The following is an 18,602-nucleotide window of genomic DNA, read 5'->3' on the forward strand; positions in this document are numbered from 1 at the left end:
TTGATAAATTCTTTTTATTAATAGCAACTTAATTTAACTTAGTAATCTCATTTTCACTTAAAACTTTAGCTACATACGTTTTTCTTCTATGTATTCTTCAAAAGTTATAGCCATAATTTTCTATTTATATCATAATAAATTGCAATTTGAAAAGAAAAGTATTCATGGATATCCGCAAATACTCGCGGATATTTCAAAATCTGCGGATATCCGCACGGGTATGAAGTGAGTACGGATATCATATTTACTAAATGAGGCGGATTATAGGGCTAGTACTCGGTGCTCACCGATACGCATTGTCATCCATGGATGTAATTGATAATAACTTTTTGTGTCTTCATTTAAAAAAAATATTATTCATGGATATCTGAAACATCTACGGATACCTTAAAATCTGCGGATTAGCCGCTTAACAGACCCACACGTATATCTGACAGATATGAATACCATATTTATCCAGCGGACATGAATATCATAGTACTCATCCTCATAAATATCTATTTACATCTCTAATGAGGTCAGACATGTGTAACTTGCAAGAATAAAATGAAACTTGCAAGAATTATATGGAAGTTAGGACCGCCTTAATGTATACGGTGCAAGATACGATAGATCTGGGGAGGAGACCGATGGTGAGTTAAGCGGGAACAAGTGGTTTTGTGAATGCATACATTAAATGTTTGTCTTGTTGCTAAAACAATTCATTGTGGAAAGTCCTCCAAGTGGACCTAAATCTCTAGGATATGGGTGAGGGCGACGTCATTTAGAGTACTTGAGCGCACTCGAGTGTCGTTATGGAACCGAAGTTAATTATGGGTTGTTGTTTACGTCTTTTAATAATACGTTAGATTTTTGATCGTATATACACATGTCATTGAATACCTACAAATAAAGAGAATGCAGCCAATTGCTCTTTTCACTTTGTTTTTTATATAGTTCTCTCCCTCACCCCACCCCCACATCTTTCCTGCAATCTTCATTTACCAATGATAATCTCAATTCTTTCAATCTCCAATCTTTGTTTGCTTGACATTTCTGGGTCTTTGCATCTATTTCTAGCTATGGTCACCATAGAAAATCAAAACATTTCATTCGTAGACTTGTTGAGTGATTATGACATAAGTGATGTTTCCTCGTGAACTAGAGTGCTAAACACAAAAATCTGTGTATTTCATAGAAGTTAACGAGAGTTTTGATGTTTTGGAGAATCCAAGTGAGAATGTTAAAGAGTTGGAACACCTTATTTAAATGGGAGATCCTCGTACGTGTATGGTTGAAGAGGAGGAAGTTGTCCCCTTCAGGAATGACATCAGGGAAGTAGCTCGTGGTTTCGCTTTCCTTGGGTTTCCTATGTCGAATCCGAAAACTAAAGACGTTTATAGAGACAAGTTGAAAACCCATATTCATATTAATGCATTTACAAGCCATTATGACCGAGAACCAAGTGATAATGATGTTAGTGGTGGATAGAGTCTCAATCACTCTAGTACTCACAATTATAATTTTTTATCTGTTGATAATAAGGTTGAGACATCTCATGAACGGACTTCATTTTCAACAAAGTGTGTCGGACAGAGAACAACTATCGGAATGTATGTATGTCCTATAAGTAGGCGGTTTTAAATGTTGACCCCACCAAGAGACTATGCGTTTATTTTGATGGGTGTGTATTTCTCCTTCATGAATGTATGTTTTCTATAATGGGGTTCGGAGTTCCTTTCAATAAATTTGAGGTTGAAGTCATGAACCCATTAGAAATTATCTCCTTGCAATTGCAACTCATGAGTTGATCCTATGTCAACTCTTTCAGTATTTGTGTGAATACAAAAGCGATATTCCACCACTTCAATATAGAGCGCACCTTGTCCATGGCAGGCTAGGACCAATTGTTCCTTTTCTACATCCAGGAAAAAATGTTTTAAATTTATATAAATAATTTTAAAATTTTCAAGGATTAGCACTATACTTTTTCCCCTCAACCGCGATTCCCATGAAAATTTGTCTGTGATATCAGAGAATCATGTGGATCGTAAAGTCTTTCTTTTAGAGTGCGCCTTTTTTTTCTCGCAAGACATGTCTAAATAAATTTATGAAATATTACAGGGATAATCATTTTCTTCTAGGCCTAAGCCTGAGAACTTATATCTACAGGCCTTGTGACTTGTCCCTAGAGGAGGAGGGCTAAAGGTCAATCTCATCTCATTTTGAAAAAGATCTCAATTGGTGTGAGGAGTGGAAACTTAGCAAAAATAAATTTTTGCTTATAGTAGATAGTGTGAAAAGAAAAACAAAAAGTAGCAAAGCGTCTAGAAATGAATTAGTTTTTAATGTCCCTGGTGTTACATGGAGTTGCAAATTGCAATGAATGAGTCAACATCAAGATAATTTCATTTTGTTGTCTCACTTAATTTTGAGTATCATTTAAAAAGGAAAATACATCAACCAATTTAAGCTTATTTTTTTCTTTAATAACCATATTATTATTGCAAAGTATTCGACCTAAAATTAATCTTTATCTTCTATCTTATAAAAAAATTATTTAAATTATTTATGATTCTTAAGAAAATAATTAAATATATTAATTTTAATAATAAAAATAATATTATATTAATATTATTTACTAAAATGCTCTTACTAATTATAATTAATAAAATAATTGAATAAAATGAAATTTAATAAATAAGAATATAATAATAAAAAATAATAATAAATATCACATTCGTATTTTAAATAGATAATTATTTTGAGATAAAAAAATATAAATTAAATATTTTTTATGAGACGAAAAAAATATATTATTGTAAAATATTCAACCTAAATTTAATTTTATATTATTGCAAAGTATCCAACCTAAAATTAATATTTATTGGAGAATTTTAGTAATCTGTCATTCAAGTCACATTTTTTATATCCATAAAGTTTGAACCTAAACTTTATTTTCAAACCACTATATATTTTATGTTTATATTCTAAGAGCCAACTTGAGTAAAAAATAAATCTAAGACCCTTCTAAAGTCGAAAATTTATACATTTCTATTTTCTAGAACATTACTATGTTGACATTTTCAAATGAATTGAAAGCTACACTTATCTTTATCTATTACTAGTTTTTTTATTTTTCCACTAAAATGATAGCTAAAAGTTGTTGTTGTTTTTAAATAAATTTAGTTGTAGAGTTTCAATAGAGTGATCTGACTTATTAGTGATTAACTTTTAATTTAAGTTAGCCCTATAGATTTCTTTGTTTTTATTCAAATCCCAAACACGTCTGAACTATGAGTTTTCTGGATTAATTTAATAATCTGTTTTTTTGGGGGGTGGGGGTGGGGGTGGGGGTGGGAGTATGAATAGAATTCATAAATAATGTATATTGAAATTACTAAATACTCCTATATTAACAAATGTTTATTTTAAGTCAGTTAGAGTTTGTTGATCAGCCCATAATTGTGATAAGTCAGACGAAAATATTTTCTTTGCTTTACTTTAGTTTGTCCAACTAACATTTAATGACTAAAAGGCAGCAATTTGATAAGAGCTATATGTCTAATATTAGAATTCAAATTCTACCATATTAGAACACATTTACTGATTGAACTTATATAATCGATTCTTCAAAATAATCAAATTATTAGAATGTAATCATTTGTCTAATAATATGTTTCAATATTTAAGATTCTTAATGAAAACAAACTCAAATAAGTTATATCAAAGGAGGACAATTTGACATATTTTCAATGGGCATATGCAAATTTACTTATAACGGATAGGTTAAAATCCGCAAAAATTATACGGGTATGAATTTGGATAATTATTCGTAAAAATAAGTGGTATGGATACCTTGATACCCACCTCATCTCATACCCGCACACTATATATTTATATAATTTTATTTATATTTATATATTATAATTTATATTATTATATATTAAACCATTATGAATTTAATATATGTGTTCATTTATTTCAAAAATAAATTGTTTGAAATTTTTTCAATATTTTTTTAAAACTTAAAATTATATGGTATTTTATAATTGATCTATTTATATTTAATAGAAATGCGGGTCATGGGTATGGATATTTACATATCCATATGACACGGATACAAATGTTAACTTTAACAATCAAACGGGTATGGACTCGGACACAGGGATATATTCAAATCATGGGTATGAAGATGAATACTATAATATCCTGCGCAAACCTTCCCTATTGACATCCTTATCTTATTGTCATCCCTATTCCCTACTTGTACCACTTATCATGGACCCCATAGGTTAGGTCTAAACTTTGTTCAACACAAATCATAATTAGTGTTAAAATAATATTGATTACTTTTATAAGGTTCAAGTATCTTCAAATAAATCATAAGGTTCAAGTATCTTCAAATAAATCACATTTACAACCGTTTTTGTAAAACCAAAACTTACAATTGACTAAACCATCAAAAATGTTTCTAACACATTGTTCACACAAGTCTCTTGAAGAAGCTTGCCTTAGAGTGGATTTCAAAATAGTGAAATGAAGCAATAAATGTGCAAGAAGGAAGCAATAAATCTGTCAATATATTGAATACAAAATTCATAAAGTACAAAGAATACTAATAATTCCAAAAAATATGGAGTAGTTGCATAAATTTCTTTCCCCAACTAGTTTGCAATGAGAGGATATTATCAATAGTTTACATCATCCAACCAATCAGTCTTTTGAAGAAAAAGGGACAAAAATAATCATGAATCCAACAATTGATACTACAAACTTCCTAAACTTTTCTCCTTGCAATCAATTTGATTGAAGGAATATGAGACATTATAACTTAGCAAATAGTCCCTATCTATAATAAATCCCTTTAAGGCTTGAGCAGAAGGGAGAAACCAAACTTAGGACTATTTTCCAATGCCTTTGTTTCAAAGGCGCCAGAGATTGTCAAGAATGACCTATGTGTAAGCTCATGCCGCAATAACGCCCCAAGATTACCATGGTTATTCAGCTTTGTCTTCACCGTTGTTCGAGGATCAACCACATAAGAACATCCAACTGTCAATGTGTTCTCATTCGTAGAAAACTTTCTGCTAATTTCTCCCACAACCGCTCCCCCATTCAATTTTTCCAGGTCGCGCAAGTATGATACCTTCATGGAGTCTCCCTTGTCAGCTCTGCAAAAATGAAACAAAACAAGTAACAGTTATTGAACGAGTCTTCCAAAGTTGATGGTGTCTTAAAACAGCATCACACATATACATCTAAAATACCAGAGTTACTTACAAAATGACAGAAGCATGCGAACTCGGCATCTTCAAACACAATCCAGCATTATACTTTGTAAACTTCCCAACACTCGTGGAGTAGCTAGTTTCCGCACCAAATGCAATCCCAGGAGTACCAATTGTCGCAGAAAAATCAATAGCAGGGTTGCAATTTAAATCAACAGAAGTAGTAAAACCAGCATGATCATGAAGATATTGAATCTCAATCTACATAAAACAAAATACACAATCATCAAAACTTCAAAAGTATAAATCATTACATTTTTCCCAATTACAAACCAAACAGTCCACCGTACCTTTCCGGATTTGTAATCAGGTAATCGAATAGAAGCAACGGCTTTCGCAGAAGGCACGAAATCTGTGAGAGTAAATGTCGTCAACACCTGAAGAAACATATAGATATACATACACATAATACAACACAGTTAAGCAAAGCAGAAAAATATAACCTAATTTTAAATCAATTAAATTGAAAATCGAGAGAATATATACACTTGATTCAGTATCAACTTTGAAAAGGAGAGTATTGTTTTTGTTGTTAATTTGAGCAGCAACATCACCAGAGGAAAGTCCTCTACTCTTCAATAACGTTGAATTCAAATCCTGAAATCATGATAAATCAATAATAATTAATATAACTTTCGATATCTACAACTAAATCTCAATAGAAATCGTGAATAAACTAAAAATATATATTATGAAGTGAATGAAATAGAATTGATGAAAAGTAGTTACGCACGATGCCGGAGTTGGTGGAGGAGGAGATTGTGAATCGCTGATCGGAGTTGTAATCCTTGGTAAGGATATCTGCGGCGAAACCGGGATCGGAAATTCAAATCGGAATCGGAAAGAGAAATAGAAGAAAAAAAAGAATGAGAAAATAGAGAAACGGTAGCGAGTGAGTGAGTTTACCTCTGGATAATTTTCCGATATCGGAGAAGAGACCGGGGCCTTTGGACGACATTGTTGATGAACGCCGAAACGAAGAAGAAACAAGGGTTTATGTAAACCCTTCTCAGTGTATTCAAAAAGCAAAAGAAAGAAAAAAAAAAGCATAAAAGAGAAGGAAAGTTTAGAAAAAAAAATTGCTTTCAATGAGAGTTGAACTCATGACCTCCCGCTTACTAAACGGGTGCTCTAACCAACTGAGCTATGAAAGCTTTTTGTACATGAACAAAATATAATAAATATAGTATAAAATATTTAAGAGATACAACAATGTTCACCTATGTTATTAATTAAAAGGCTTAACAACTTTACTCTTATTAATTAACTAGTGGAATTAATTCTCTTCTGTTTGATAAAATAAAATATATTATTAATAGTGCCAAGTCATTTATTCAACTTCAGATTGTCATTCTTTATATATATAAATATATATCACCATTTAATTTATATATAATATTTTATCATTTAATATATACTTTTTTTTAATTTATCATAAGGTTTTATCTTTGTAGAATAGGAAGATATCACACATTATACTCTTTCAAATATAAATTATAAATATGATTATCAATTCTCGTTTGCGCATTGTTATATTAATTTTTTTTATCTTTTTTTAGTGATGCAACACTTCGAAAGAACTACATTCAAAATATAAAATTTAAAATTTGAAAAAGATGCATAATTATTTAGTAAAAAAATAGTGAATAATGGATAACTTAGTAGATACAATATCTTCTTCATAAAAATCTTTAGGCAAGATTTGTTGATAGATCTATGCATTTCCTTTTGATCTTAAAAATTTATCATCAAGTAGAACAATAACAAAAAAAATTGTAATGTAATAAGACATACTATTTCAAAAGCCATTTGGAAGCAACTTCTATCCCTTTGAATTTGTTCTTTACATGATTCCAATGTAAAAAAACAAACAAATTACTTCATAGCAAAATGGAGCAATAGTACTCAATCTTCTTAGTTACAAGCTCTATAATTCATGGAACATTATTCACCAAAACAGTTTGGTTATATATCATATAAGTATACATTATAAACCATCTCTGCATCCAATCCTTTGGTGTAAACTTGAACTACCATAAAAGATGGAGCATCGATGTTGAATATGAAACACTTTACACACTTAACATAATAATAAATTTTTAAACCATATTAATTTTGTAATTAGGTAGAATCAAATGAACACTCTTCATGTTCTTTTCACCAATGAAATTCCACTAGGGTCACCTCCCCATTCTTCAAGCACAACCAACACATTCCCACTTGGACTCAACCATGACCTAGGGATATGATACCATTTCTGTGTAGGTTCTCCACAATTTCTTCTGCATTTTGCATTAGTAAAAGTTCCGGCATAATCACATTCGCCGCAATTACCATGAGCAATATATCCAGGCCAATGACGACCGATGCTCTGATCATTTATCCATATTTCACCCTTTCCCATGCTACTCATATCTAGAGCCAACGGATCATTGCCACTCGGCGCGTTAAAGGTTGTCTAACAAGATTGAAGAGTAAAATGACTCAGATTTCATGCAAATGAAGATGATCATAAGTAACTTTGACACAATTGTTCCCTTTGTAGTAAAAATATTCTTACCTTGTACCAAGTCAAAGGTTGTTTTTTAGCCAATGATGATCCTTGTGTCCACTCAACAGAGGAACTTCCAGTTATGGTATGAAGGCTCAATGATTCGCCTTTTAGTCCAACCTGTCCAACAAAACCAAACTCGTCTCAACAATGTACATTATAATAAAACTTAGTCCCTGCAAAAGAATTATTCGCGTATTGAACCTTTTAACGTTGCTAGCAAGAAATGAGATGTATAATATATCAAACCTTGTAAGACCATTTCTGCCATGACAAGTCGCGAGTCCCTTCGTTTAGACCCTTCAATGTTACAGGTCCTAACACTCCAACATTCCATGTTTCAAAGTGCAAGCCAACATTCTGGTTTTAATTTGAATGCAGACAAAATTAAAATATTACTTATCATCAAATTGAAAATGTCAATTGTCACCTAGAACATAGACATAAAAAAAAAAAAAGAATACTAACCGGAAGACCGACGGCAACACTAAGTAAAGAAATCTTGTTATTGCCAACTTTTAGGTTCACACTTTCACTAAATGTTAACTTAGGATTATCCAATCCTCCATATACAGTTCCTACATTCATATAACATATGTTAATTTAAAAATATATAAAAATGAAATTTATCATGAAAAAATCTCCAAGAAAAAGCATACTGACCTGAAAGTTGTCCATTAACAAAAACATGTAGAACATGACCTGCTGAGTTTGCGGTCAGAACAGGAGACGGACCGTTCTTTATAAAACTTTCATTAGGACTAATGTTGACACTGAGAATGGATCAACGATAGAATTAGTATCAAGACTCAAGAATTGGTATTCCGATTTTTTTAATGTGTTAGACAAGTTAGGAAAGTTCAAAAATTCTTACTCTGTCAAATACCACAAATAATCTGAAGAATCGCGAGTAACGTTGATCTGCTCCCAAAGTGCTTCTGCTGTGACAGAATCGTCTTCACTAGAGAAGGCGGGATCTTCGGTATATGATTGCCAATCAAATGTAATGTTTGTCGGAGTCATCGTTTTTATGACGCTTTGCACACCAACCTACATTTTAGTATCAGAGTCCGGTTTGTCCATCAGTTATACCTTTACTAAACAAAATTTATTCAACATATTCGGTTATCTTGCGTTACTTACCTTTGCAGTGTTGAAAACTTCGGTTTTGCAATCAGGAAGAATGCTGACAGACCAAGGTGGAAGGTCATGATGGCTATTTCCAAACGTAACCGTTGCAGCCGATTTCGTGTCATAATTTGCAAGAAATGCAACACAAACACTACTACTTATGTAGTACACATGTGCCTAAGATCAAATTAACAAAAAACATCTTCAACACAGTAGCAACTTTGAACCTTAAATTTATCATGAACTAGATAATAGAATTTACCTCGAGGTTTTTCCCGAAATATGTGACCGTAGGATCCACAGCAATCAAAGCTGGCTCACACTGTTTTATTGCTTTATGTAAGTCTCTCAAATGTCCCCATTTTGGTTCATTCACAAGTCCTAACATTTTGTAACACTTTAAAATGTTTCTAACTGTTATAATTCAAAACATGCAAACAATTCAAACCTTAACGCGTACCATATTCGTCAATAGGAGCATCATAATCATAGCTTGTTGCAATGAAAAGACCACTCGATGTTCGACCAAAATTAGTCCCTCCATGGTACTGCATTCAAATATAAGATATCAGACAAAAATCAAAGTTTCTATAACATAAACTTAGATGTAACATATACCATGTAGTAGTTAACAAAGGAGCCGCGATTTTGTATGAATCTTGCAACTGAGTATGCCAAATCTTCAATCGGTCTATGAGATATACCGCTACCAAAATCAGTGTACCTGTTGAACATGTAACAAAAAATTAAACATTTGATCCCAAGTGAAATGCTTCTAGCTTTATATTAATGGTAGCATTTGTATGAGCATGACTTACCATCCGGACCAATTCTCGGTCCACATTTTGGGTTTATTGTTCTCATTGGGAGTGAAGTTTTCACAATAATATCCATTGCAAGTGTCAATCTACAACATAGTCGATAAATAATATTAAAATCCTCATTTTCAGATCGTCTGATCTTGATCAAACGACTATCGATTTTCCAAATGTGTGAATACAGATAATCATGATTACGGGAGAAAATCTTACAACGGGATCAGGGGCGTCTTCTTGCTTGCACATATCCCAAGGTACGCCGGTGTCTAGACCTACCGCCATTTGAGCAGCCCAACTTGTGTAAGCCTTTCCAGGAGCACCAATCTCCCATTCCACAGGTCCATACTCATTCTCAATCTGTAAATTCAAATAAATATCATAAACTTTATAATAAAAATTTGTTACATCAAAATAAGAAAACATATTTAAATATCATTCTATTTATTTACCTGAGACATAATTATTGGACCACCTTGAGTTTGAAACAAATTCTCAGCTTTCATCAAGCTCACAATCTTAGTGGTAAATTTTTGCATTGCAGCCTAACAAATTTACGTCATGCCAAAAGTTTAGATGATTAATTAACAATAATTAAACAAAATCACAATCATTGGAAATAATGATATGCTTAAAATTGAAACTCAAACCTTAAATGGTTCATTGTCTGTTCTAAAAGCCATGCCCGGAACATACTTGAGCCAAACGGGAAATCCTCTACGTAAAAATATTTGACTTTTATTATAATCACTTGTAAAATCGCGTAAAAATGATTTATACTAATAATGTAATATTTTTTACACAGACCCGAAGTTCCATTCTGCGCAAACATAGGGACCAATTCGCAAATGAACATAAAGGCCAGCTTGCTGTGCTAGCTTGATAAACTTTACCAAGTCAAATCTACCCTCAAAGTAATACTGAAAAATTTTCAACATTATAAAAAACTTGAATTAGTGAAAAATAATTAAATAAAAAAAATGAAAGAACTCATCAAAAAACTAAATATTACATTTCCAGGAGAAGGCTCATGTCCATTCCAAAATACATAAGTTTGAATAACATCAAGACCTCCATCTTTAGCCTTTTGAAATAAATCCGGCCACATCTGCAATACAAATTATCAGTATCGATGTGTCAGGTGTCTCTGTCATTTTGTGATAGTACATGAGTTTGTCTATGAAATTAAACAATGCTCTATAATTATTATCAGTATCGACGTATCAGGTATTCGGTGTCAATGTTTCAGTGCATGGGTCTATCTATGAAATAGGACAAAGAAGAAAAAAAAGTAATGTTCTATAGTTAGTGGAGTGTACCTCTGGTGTGCTTCTTGGATAGTGGATAGAACCAGATATCAAAATTCTTCTCTGTCCATCAATTACAATGGCTTTATGATCATAACTAACAGAAGCTGTAACGCCACAAACCCACAAACACAATAACAACATCATTCCCACCATCATGTGAAACTCTTTTCCCATTGTTGAAACTCTAGCTTGATGTACTAACTCTCAAGCCAACTATGGTAAAGAGTTTTTTGTTGCTTAACTTTTGTTTAATGGTTTGATATTTATAAGAGTGAAAAAGTTAATTGAAGAGACAGTTGTTGTTTTGAGAGATAGAATGTTTTGTTTTAAGGTGAGGTGTGTTTGGTTTGAGGTGAAGGGAATGTGAAAATAAGTGCTTTTTTTTGAGTTGGAAAAGGATGGGAAGAGAATGGGGAATTATCAACATGTGACACATTTTCTGTTGTGCTATTTTGTTCACATCAAACATTACCTGTTAAGGAAACTTTAGTTCTTGATTAGCTTTGTGCAGGAAGATTACATTTTAATTTTAATTAAAAAGAAGCAACTTTTGCATCACTTATAGACCAGTTAACAAGATTACTAATTTAATAACTTATTTAATTAAATTAGTACTCTCTATCTAACGATTTATAAAAAATATAAAAAATATAAAAACATATTTTTTCTAGTTCAAATATTTTATTCATGTTTTGTTATGTTTCATTTCTTTTTTATATTTATAAAGACAAATGTTTGTGATGTCTTTTATTTATGTATAAGTGACAATATTTATCTCATATTCTTTTATATATTTATTGATGATAAATATTTTGTCTATAATTTTGTTTTATATTAATCAGTGACAGATATTTGTTTTATATTTTTTATGTATTAGTAAAAAAAAATTATCTCGTATTTTACAATACTCTTCGATAACAAAATTAAAATTGTTAAAGAAACATGTTAGATTAGTCGGGGGCTCGTCGGAGACATAAGCACACAAAAATATTTTAACACGTCAAAATTTTAAAAGTCAGTTGCTCAAAAATAGCAATATAAATGAATTAAAATCTTAAAAAAAGGGTAGATTACAACATCAAGTAAATAAATAACACTCAAAAAAGTAAAATTACAAAAGTTATTACAATAAAATCAACCACACATAATGTTTATAATCAATCATCTAGCATAATGGAGGCCTTATCCTCGCCCGTAGGAGACCTAGCTTCATATGAAACGGACCTCACATCTTCTTCGTGGATGGGTTAATCTTGAGTAGGACTAACTTCTTCATCAAAATGAGCATATTCCCTTGACATGAATATGTGTAGCCCTATCTCTAGAAAGTATGGCACTTTCATCATTAGGCTCGTCAACTAGCTTTTCATCTCAAACGACCTTGAATAAGTCGAAATTGCTCGGGTTAAGGGATGGATACATGAAGAAAACCTATTACTTCGCCTTCTAGAATGCTTGATAGGAGGTTGGTAGGTTTTTCGAATGGAACTCTTCCAAGTCGAACTTTAGCAAATCCTTGATAGCAACATCAACCTCATTTGCCTACTTCAGAGATCGTATCTCAACGCCAGCTCCTCTCCCTATTTTTGACATATCTCCTTTTTATGGTTCTTCTCCGCCTTCATCTTCACCACATCATCGTCTAAGGGCACGTCTCCCTCCAAGTTTATAGAGGTGTTTGCCTTCAAATAAACGTGAGATTTCCCCAATTTAACCTTGTACCTCTCTGCCTTGAGGGAGGATCCAGCTTCACTAGGTGGGGCAAGTTTTATAGTGGAAATATGCATCACATGAATGCTTGGGGTATCGTCCACTGGCCTTTCTGGATTTATATGTCGTGTAGTTACTTTGTTTATTGGTTGGGATTATGACAACATTTTATTTCAAACGAAATTCACTAGATTGTGAAGTTGAAATTGTCCAACAATCTCCGATGATGGAATCCGATCATGAAGATATCTCAAGCCTCATCAATCAGAGATTCAAGTTCTAGATGAAGTTGTTACTAAAGTCGATAATTAATTTATTAGTGATGGCAACATTTAAATTGTTTCCATTTTTGGCTTGTTTAATCGTTTAACAATTAAGTTTAATCGATTAGAACATTAAAAATGCTCATGGATATTTTCCTTTTTTCGCCATATATTTTCCTATAAATATAGGGTTTTTATTTTACACCATAATTCGAACTTGAAACTACTCTTTCTCACTTTCTAGTTTCTTCTTCATCTTTTTATATTATTTCACCAAACATTATCTTAATCCTTTAGAGTGAAAATACTTGTAAGATCATTCTTGCATTGGTGATGTGTTAAGTTTGTTCTTATTCAAGAGTGTAATTTTCTTGAGTAATATTCTTGTTTGGTTCTTGAGATTTTCCTATTAAAATCTATGTTTGATTCTTTAGATTAGATTGTTAAAATCTTTGTTTGGTTCATTAGCTTAACCTATTAAAAGATTTGTTTGGTTTGGGGATGATCGGCTTGTATAAAATCTCTGATTTTTTGTAAAAAGGTTCATGGGCATATAATGTTAAAAACTCAAGACATTTTATTAGTGGAACTCTCAAGAGAAAACTCTTGGGGACAAGAGTATGCGAAGTGGTAGGTTGAACTTGTATAAGTCCTCGTGCAATCTCTTTAACTTTATCTCTTTAATTTCTGTCATTTATTTTATTTCCCCTCTAACTCCTTTTTCTCTCTTATCTAATGTTTTACCTTTGCTTAATTATTTGGACTAACATAAATTGATTTCAAACTAAAGTGGTTTTTAAATTAATCTTGATTTTTTAATATCAGAATTCATCCCCTCTTATATTTGGAGTCAATTATTCAACAACATCTTCTTCTTAGATGCACTCAATAGCACACAAGATGGACATTGAAAAACAAAGCACACTTACGTAAATAATCTTTGAGCACCTTCTCCTCCACCATATACTTCATCAACTCCCTAAAATTTAGAATGTGCAATTGTCCTAAAAAGTTGATACCATCCCTCTTTGTCTCACTAAGTTTATCATAATCAAAGGCTAGTATAAACACATGTTGTCTCTCTAAATACATAAGAAATCGATGGGCCTCGATATTCTAAAAGATAACCATAGAGTAATATATGATGCCTCGTACTCTAACGAACTTATCTTTAAAGTTTTTGTAATTCGACGAGTATAGTGTAATTAAATCCCTATTGACAAAGACGCTTATAGAAACTCATCTACGTTTGTCAACCCCTTTTGTTCCATGACGCCCCGTACTCGGAGGAACTTGTATTTCTAGTTTTTGTAACTCAACTAGTATTAAGTAAGTAAATCCTTATTGACAAGTGCACTTACAAAAACTCATATACCCTTGTCATCTCCTTTTGTTCTATAAAATGAAAATAAATCACCTTACACTGGGTGCAATCCCAAGAGGCCTACATAAGATTTTGAATCCCTTGATAAACACCCGGCTATTCAAGCGAAGTTGTGAGGGGCAATGTAACACCCCGATTAAAATAAGAGAATTATTTAATTGAGTTAATAGTATTTTATTAATTTAATTAAATAAAGTTGAATTATTGGATTATTATTATTATTATTATTATAGATATTATTTATTTTAATAATAATTAAATAAATAATATAATTGGAATATGAAGAGTGGAAGGGTAAAAGTGGAATTGGGTAAAAGAGGCCAAAGGAGATAACTGAAGGTTTTCATTTTCACGTATTTTGCCTCAGAGTCAGAAAAGGGAGGAGCGCTGAAGAGAAAGAGAAGGAAGAGGAAAAGGCCAAAGATTGCTCAGGGCTTCCTTCAATCCAAAGAGGTAAGGGGTCTGAACCTTATTAAACAATAATATGCTGGAAATGATGGAATATTGTATGAACGAAATTGGGATTTTAACCGAAGGAAATTCGTAGGAATTAGATGCAATAGTGTTAGAAATTGTGAGATAAAATAGGGTATGATTCGTGTTAGGTGATATGAGTGATTTGGTGTGAAATTGGGACTGTGAACGGTTGAATTGGACAGGTTCGTAGCAGAGAAAACCCATAGCAGATCTGGAAAACTGGATTCTGGTCATACGCGTATGGCACTAGGCAATACGCGTATGGGAGGGCTTAGGAAAGGGAGTTTTGGCGCTGGTACGCGCCATACGCGTGTGATACGCGTATCCCTGGATGTGGTACGCGTATGGGGTATGTCATACGCGTATGAGTGGAAGAGATGAGGTTTTGAACGTGAAATTGGTCTCTGTTGGTACGCGTATGGGTATGTGATACGCGTAACATACGCGTATGAGATGGGCATTACGCGTATGGATTTGGGCAATACGCGTATGGGTATAGGCCATACGCGTATGGGCAGACTTGTGGTTTTTCCTGGGCTGTTGTTGTGCAGTTGTTAGTTGTTTCGGCTGAGCAAGGTGACTTAGCTGATGCATGACATACGAGGGATCGATTCCCGTTGTTTTGAGTAGTATAGATATTAGTAGAGTGTGCTAATACTGTGTTTGATTATGTGGCATGATGTGATATGCTCCTGTGATAAAAATGTATTGTCATACCCCAAAATTTGCCCGTTGGTATTACAAAGCATTTTCCAAGACCCCCCGACTTATTCTGCAAGGCACCGACATCAAGCCCAGCTCACAACAGGCCCAATCCAAAAGGGGCCCAAAATAGCTTGCTCGCTAGGCGAGCAATCCCTTCGCCTAGCGAATGCTTCGTCATGACACTCGCCCAGCGAAGCGTCAGATCCAGAGAAAGGCCCAGACCTAGTTTGCTCGCTAGGCGAGCAATTCCTTCGCCTAGCGAAGCTTGCGAGAATTTGAATTTTTGGACTTCATTTTAAGCCCATTAGGTCACCACTACCTCTACTATAAATACCTGCTCCTCTGCTACGAAAAAAAACACATACACACACACAGACGGACGAAGACGGACGGAAACACGCATCCAGAGGGAGAAACACAGAAACCCTGCTGATCCAAAGAATTCAGAAGGCGGAAACCCTGAAGGCCGTTTATTCACTCCGAAGCTACCGCCGTCCAACTCAATCCGGCTCGCCAATTCAAGGTTACAACTTGATTTGCAAACAGGTTAGCCTCACTATTATCGCTTTAGCTTCTTAATTGGAATATGATTATCATTTGGTGTCCTTATTTTGCATGTGGTATCACTTTAGTATCTTAATTTGCATGAGATATCGTTTTGTATTTTCAATTGGCATATGGTACCACTTCATGTTCTTAATTTGTGGATTATAATTGAATTCATAAACATTTTGAAGTCTTGCATGAGAATTTAAATGTGTTTGCCTATTGTGAAACTGAACCATATAATTGTATGTTGGATGCCATAAGCCATGCTGCAGGTTGAGGTCATAATGTTCTCAAATTTCAAACCCGTGGCCGCTCGCTAGCTCATCGCTAGGCGAGCCCGCAGCGAGCCTTCGCTGAGCCTTCGCTAGGCGAAGCAGAGGCGACCGGGCCAGGGGCTGTTTTGCTTTTTGCTGCCTATTTCATGTTTACCTAATGATGATTCTGCATTATTTGGCCTAAATTCTTGGCTGCTATATTTATCTTATGATGCAATTTCCAATTGTATTTTATGCTTTAATCTGTGTGTTCATGGTGTAAAGGCTAGCATACTTCCGAAGAAATAGCCGGTTAGGTACTCCGCTTTACGCATGGGAAGCCTTCATGGAGAGGGATTCTAAATTATTTCACTTTAATGTGAAGATTCATATTGATTGCATAATTAATTTTACTATATTAACTTTTAATGTAATATTGACTTTAATGTATCGATTTAATGCGGTATCACCATAATTACCTAATGGACTTAAAACATGGACTTTAAATAAATGACATCGGACCTCTCTTTATTACCCCACGATTACGTAATACGGTCATGTCCCGCGAATATGGGGATATCCTTAGCAAAGACCCTTCGGTAAAATCATCATAGTCCCTCGGATGTTGCCTTCGGAAATACGATTTTGTCCCTCGATGACCCTCCGATGTTGCCTACGGTTAAATGATGATAGTCCCTTCGAATGCTAAGGTATCCTCACAACTGTTGCCTTCAATGACCTATTGATGACCCTACGATGACCCTTATACATCCCCAGGATAAAACTACTTACTTCTCAATAGTAAGGACAGTTTTACCCTCATAAGGATGGGAAATGCCCAGAAAGACCTCGGACAGGTATAACCTTAATTGCTCATTCATAACAAAAAAATGCTTTTCACACCCCACACCTTTCAAATATCTTTTGGAAAATCACCACTTAGCATACATCCATACTAGGATCATTGCCGAGTTATATTTTTCTAAACTATTTTCTAAATTAAACGAGATAACCACTTTGTATACATTCATGCAAGAATCATTACAAAGTTAAATTCTCCTTTTCAAAACATTTCCTACACATTTCTCAACCACCTTTTTCAAACAAAGAAAACATAAATGATTGAGCAATTAAGAGCCCATGGATAACCATGGATACAAAGGGTGCTAATACCTTCCCTTTGTATAAAGTACCTCCCGAACCTAAGAATTTAAAATTAAGGTCTTTCCTGTTCTTTTCCACCTTTCCTTAAGGGATAAAAGAAAAGTCGGTGGCGACTCTTGCTAACCGCGACATTGCGATTAAAACCACAAAAAGTCCAGTTCACCGTATGACAGAACTGGCGACTCTGCTGGGGACATACAAAGAGAGGTCCATCTTAAAAAAAAAAAAAAATCATTTATGTTTTATTGTTCCTTCTTTTAAGGGGGCTTTGAGTGAAAGATCCTACACCCGGATCTAGTGTACCTTAGGTAAGTAGCAATAGATCATCGCGACTATCCGGCGTATACTGGAATGGTTAAAATGATAGCTACGGTTAATGTGACACTTTGGTTGTCCTGATGTTCCTCATGTTACTTGAGGAAAAATTTGGCTTCCGCGTGGTGTCATCAAAGCATTAACCAGACCTTTAGAACCCTAATTGACTCATCCTAGCCATTAGAAAGTAGTGAGATAACTGGCTTCGGTTCCGACTGAGGTTGGTTGATACTCGATACTACACTCTTTGAGATTGGACTTTAGGGAAGCTTCGGTCAACCACTTGGTGTTGCACTGAAGTGGACTTAAGGAAAGGTCGATGATTTGAGATCCTTCTAGAACCCGGTTACTATTCTAGGACAGGTTGAACCAACTAAACTTCAGTGGGGAGGGTACTTACCTATGGAACTCATGCAAGCCTTAAAACTTAGGAATGATGGTTGTGTGACTTGCTTGTGCTTGTTATTTATTTAACCTCATAACATCATAACATCATAACATCATGACATCATAACATTGAACTAACCATTTCAAGGACTTAGGGATTTAACTTTGCTCTGTTTTGTATGAAAAAAAAAAAAAAAAACAAAAAAAAAAGTTTCCCTTTTCGGTAGTTTATGCAAAGTTAAATTCCAAAAGGCCTTGAAAACATTTCATGCATTGCATAGCATAACATAGCATAACAGGTACTCTAAAGGGATCAG

At 33.8% G+C, this 18,602-nt stretch overlaps 2 protein-coding genes and 1 non-coding gene across 3 annotated transcripts; all 3 read right to left on the bottom strand.

The window, feature by feature from the left end:
- Positions 1-4,544: 4,544 nt before the first annotated feature.
- Positions 4,545-6,337, bottom strand: LOC127092411 (mitochondrial outer membrane protein porin 2). Its single transcript, XM_051031275.1, has 6 exons — positions 6,177-6,337; positions 6,004-6,071; positions 5,757-5,867; positions 5,561-5,647; positions 5,263-5,471; positions 4,545-5,153 (listed from the first exon to the last, which is right to left on the bottom strand). Exons 1-6 carry the CDS (start codon positions 6,226-6,228, stop codon positions 4,847-4,849), a joined length of 834 nt encoding a protein of 277 aa, XP_050887232.1. The 5' UTR covers positions 6,229-6,337; the 3' UTR covers positions 4,545-4,846.
- A 13-nt stretch (positions 6,338-6,350) lies between these two features.
- On the bottom strand, positions 6,351-6,424 carry TRNAT-AGU (transfer RNA threonine (anticodon AGU)). The gene has a single exon. It is a non-coding gene; the product is annotated as a tRNA-Thr (tRNA).
- A 703-nt stretch (positions 6,425-7,127) lies between these two features.
- On the bottom strand, positions 7,128-11,586 carry LOC127092412 (beta-galactosidase). The gene is made up of 17 exons (XM_051031276.1): positions 11,087-11,586; positions 10,780-10,875; positions 10,575-10,687; positions 10,418-10,484; positions 10,220-10,312; positions 9,984-10,127; positions 9,771-9,859; positions 9,571-9,676; positions 9,413-9,500; positions 9,215-9,333; positions 8,965-9,129; positions 8,696-8,871; positions 8,485-8,594; positions 8,290-8,399; positions 8,071-8,181; positions 7,831-7,941; positions 7,128-7,728 (listed from the first exon to the last, which is right to left on the bottom strand). The coding sequence occupies exons 1-17, from the start codon at positions 11,249-11,251 to the stop codon at positions 7,417-7,419; spliced, it is 2,175 nt and encodes a 724-aa protein (XP_050887233.1). The 5' UTR covers positions 11,252-11,586; the 3' UTR covers positions 7,128-7,416.
- Positions 11,587-18,602: the final 7,016 nt, after the last annotated feature.

This window comes from Lathyrus oleraceus, chromosome 6 (assembly GCF_024323335.1).
Source record: "Lathyrus oleraceus cultivar Zhongwan6 chromosome 6, CAAS_Psat_ZW6_1.0, whole genome shotgun sequence".
Taxonomy (NCBI): Eukaryota; Viridiplantae; Streptophyta; class Magnoliopsida; order Fabales; family Fabaceae; genus Lathyrus; species Lathyrus oleraceus.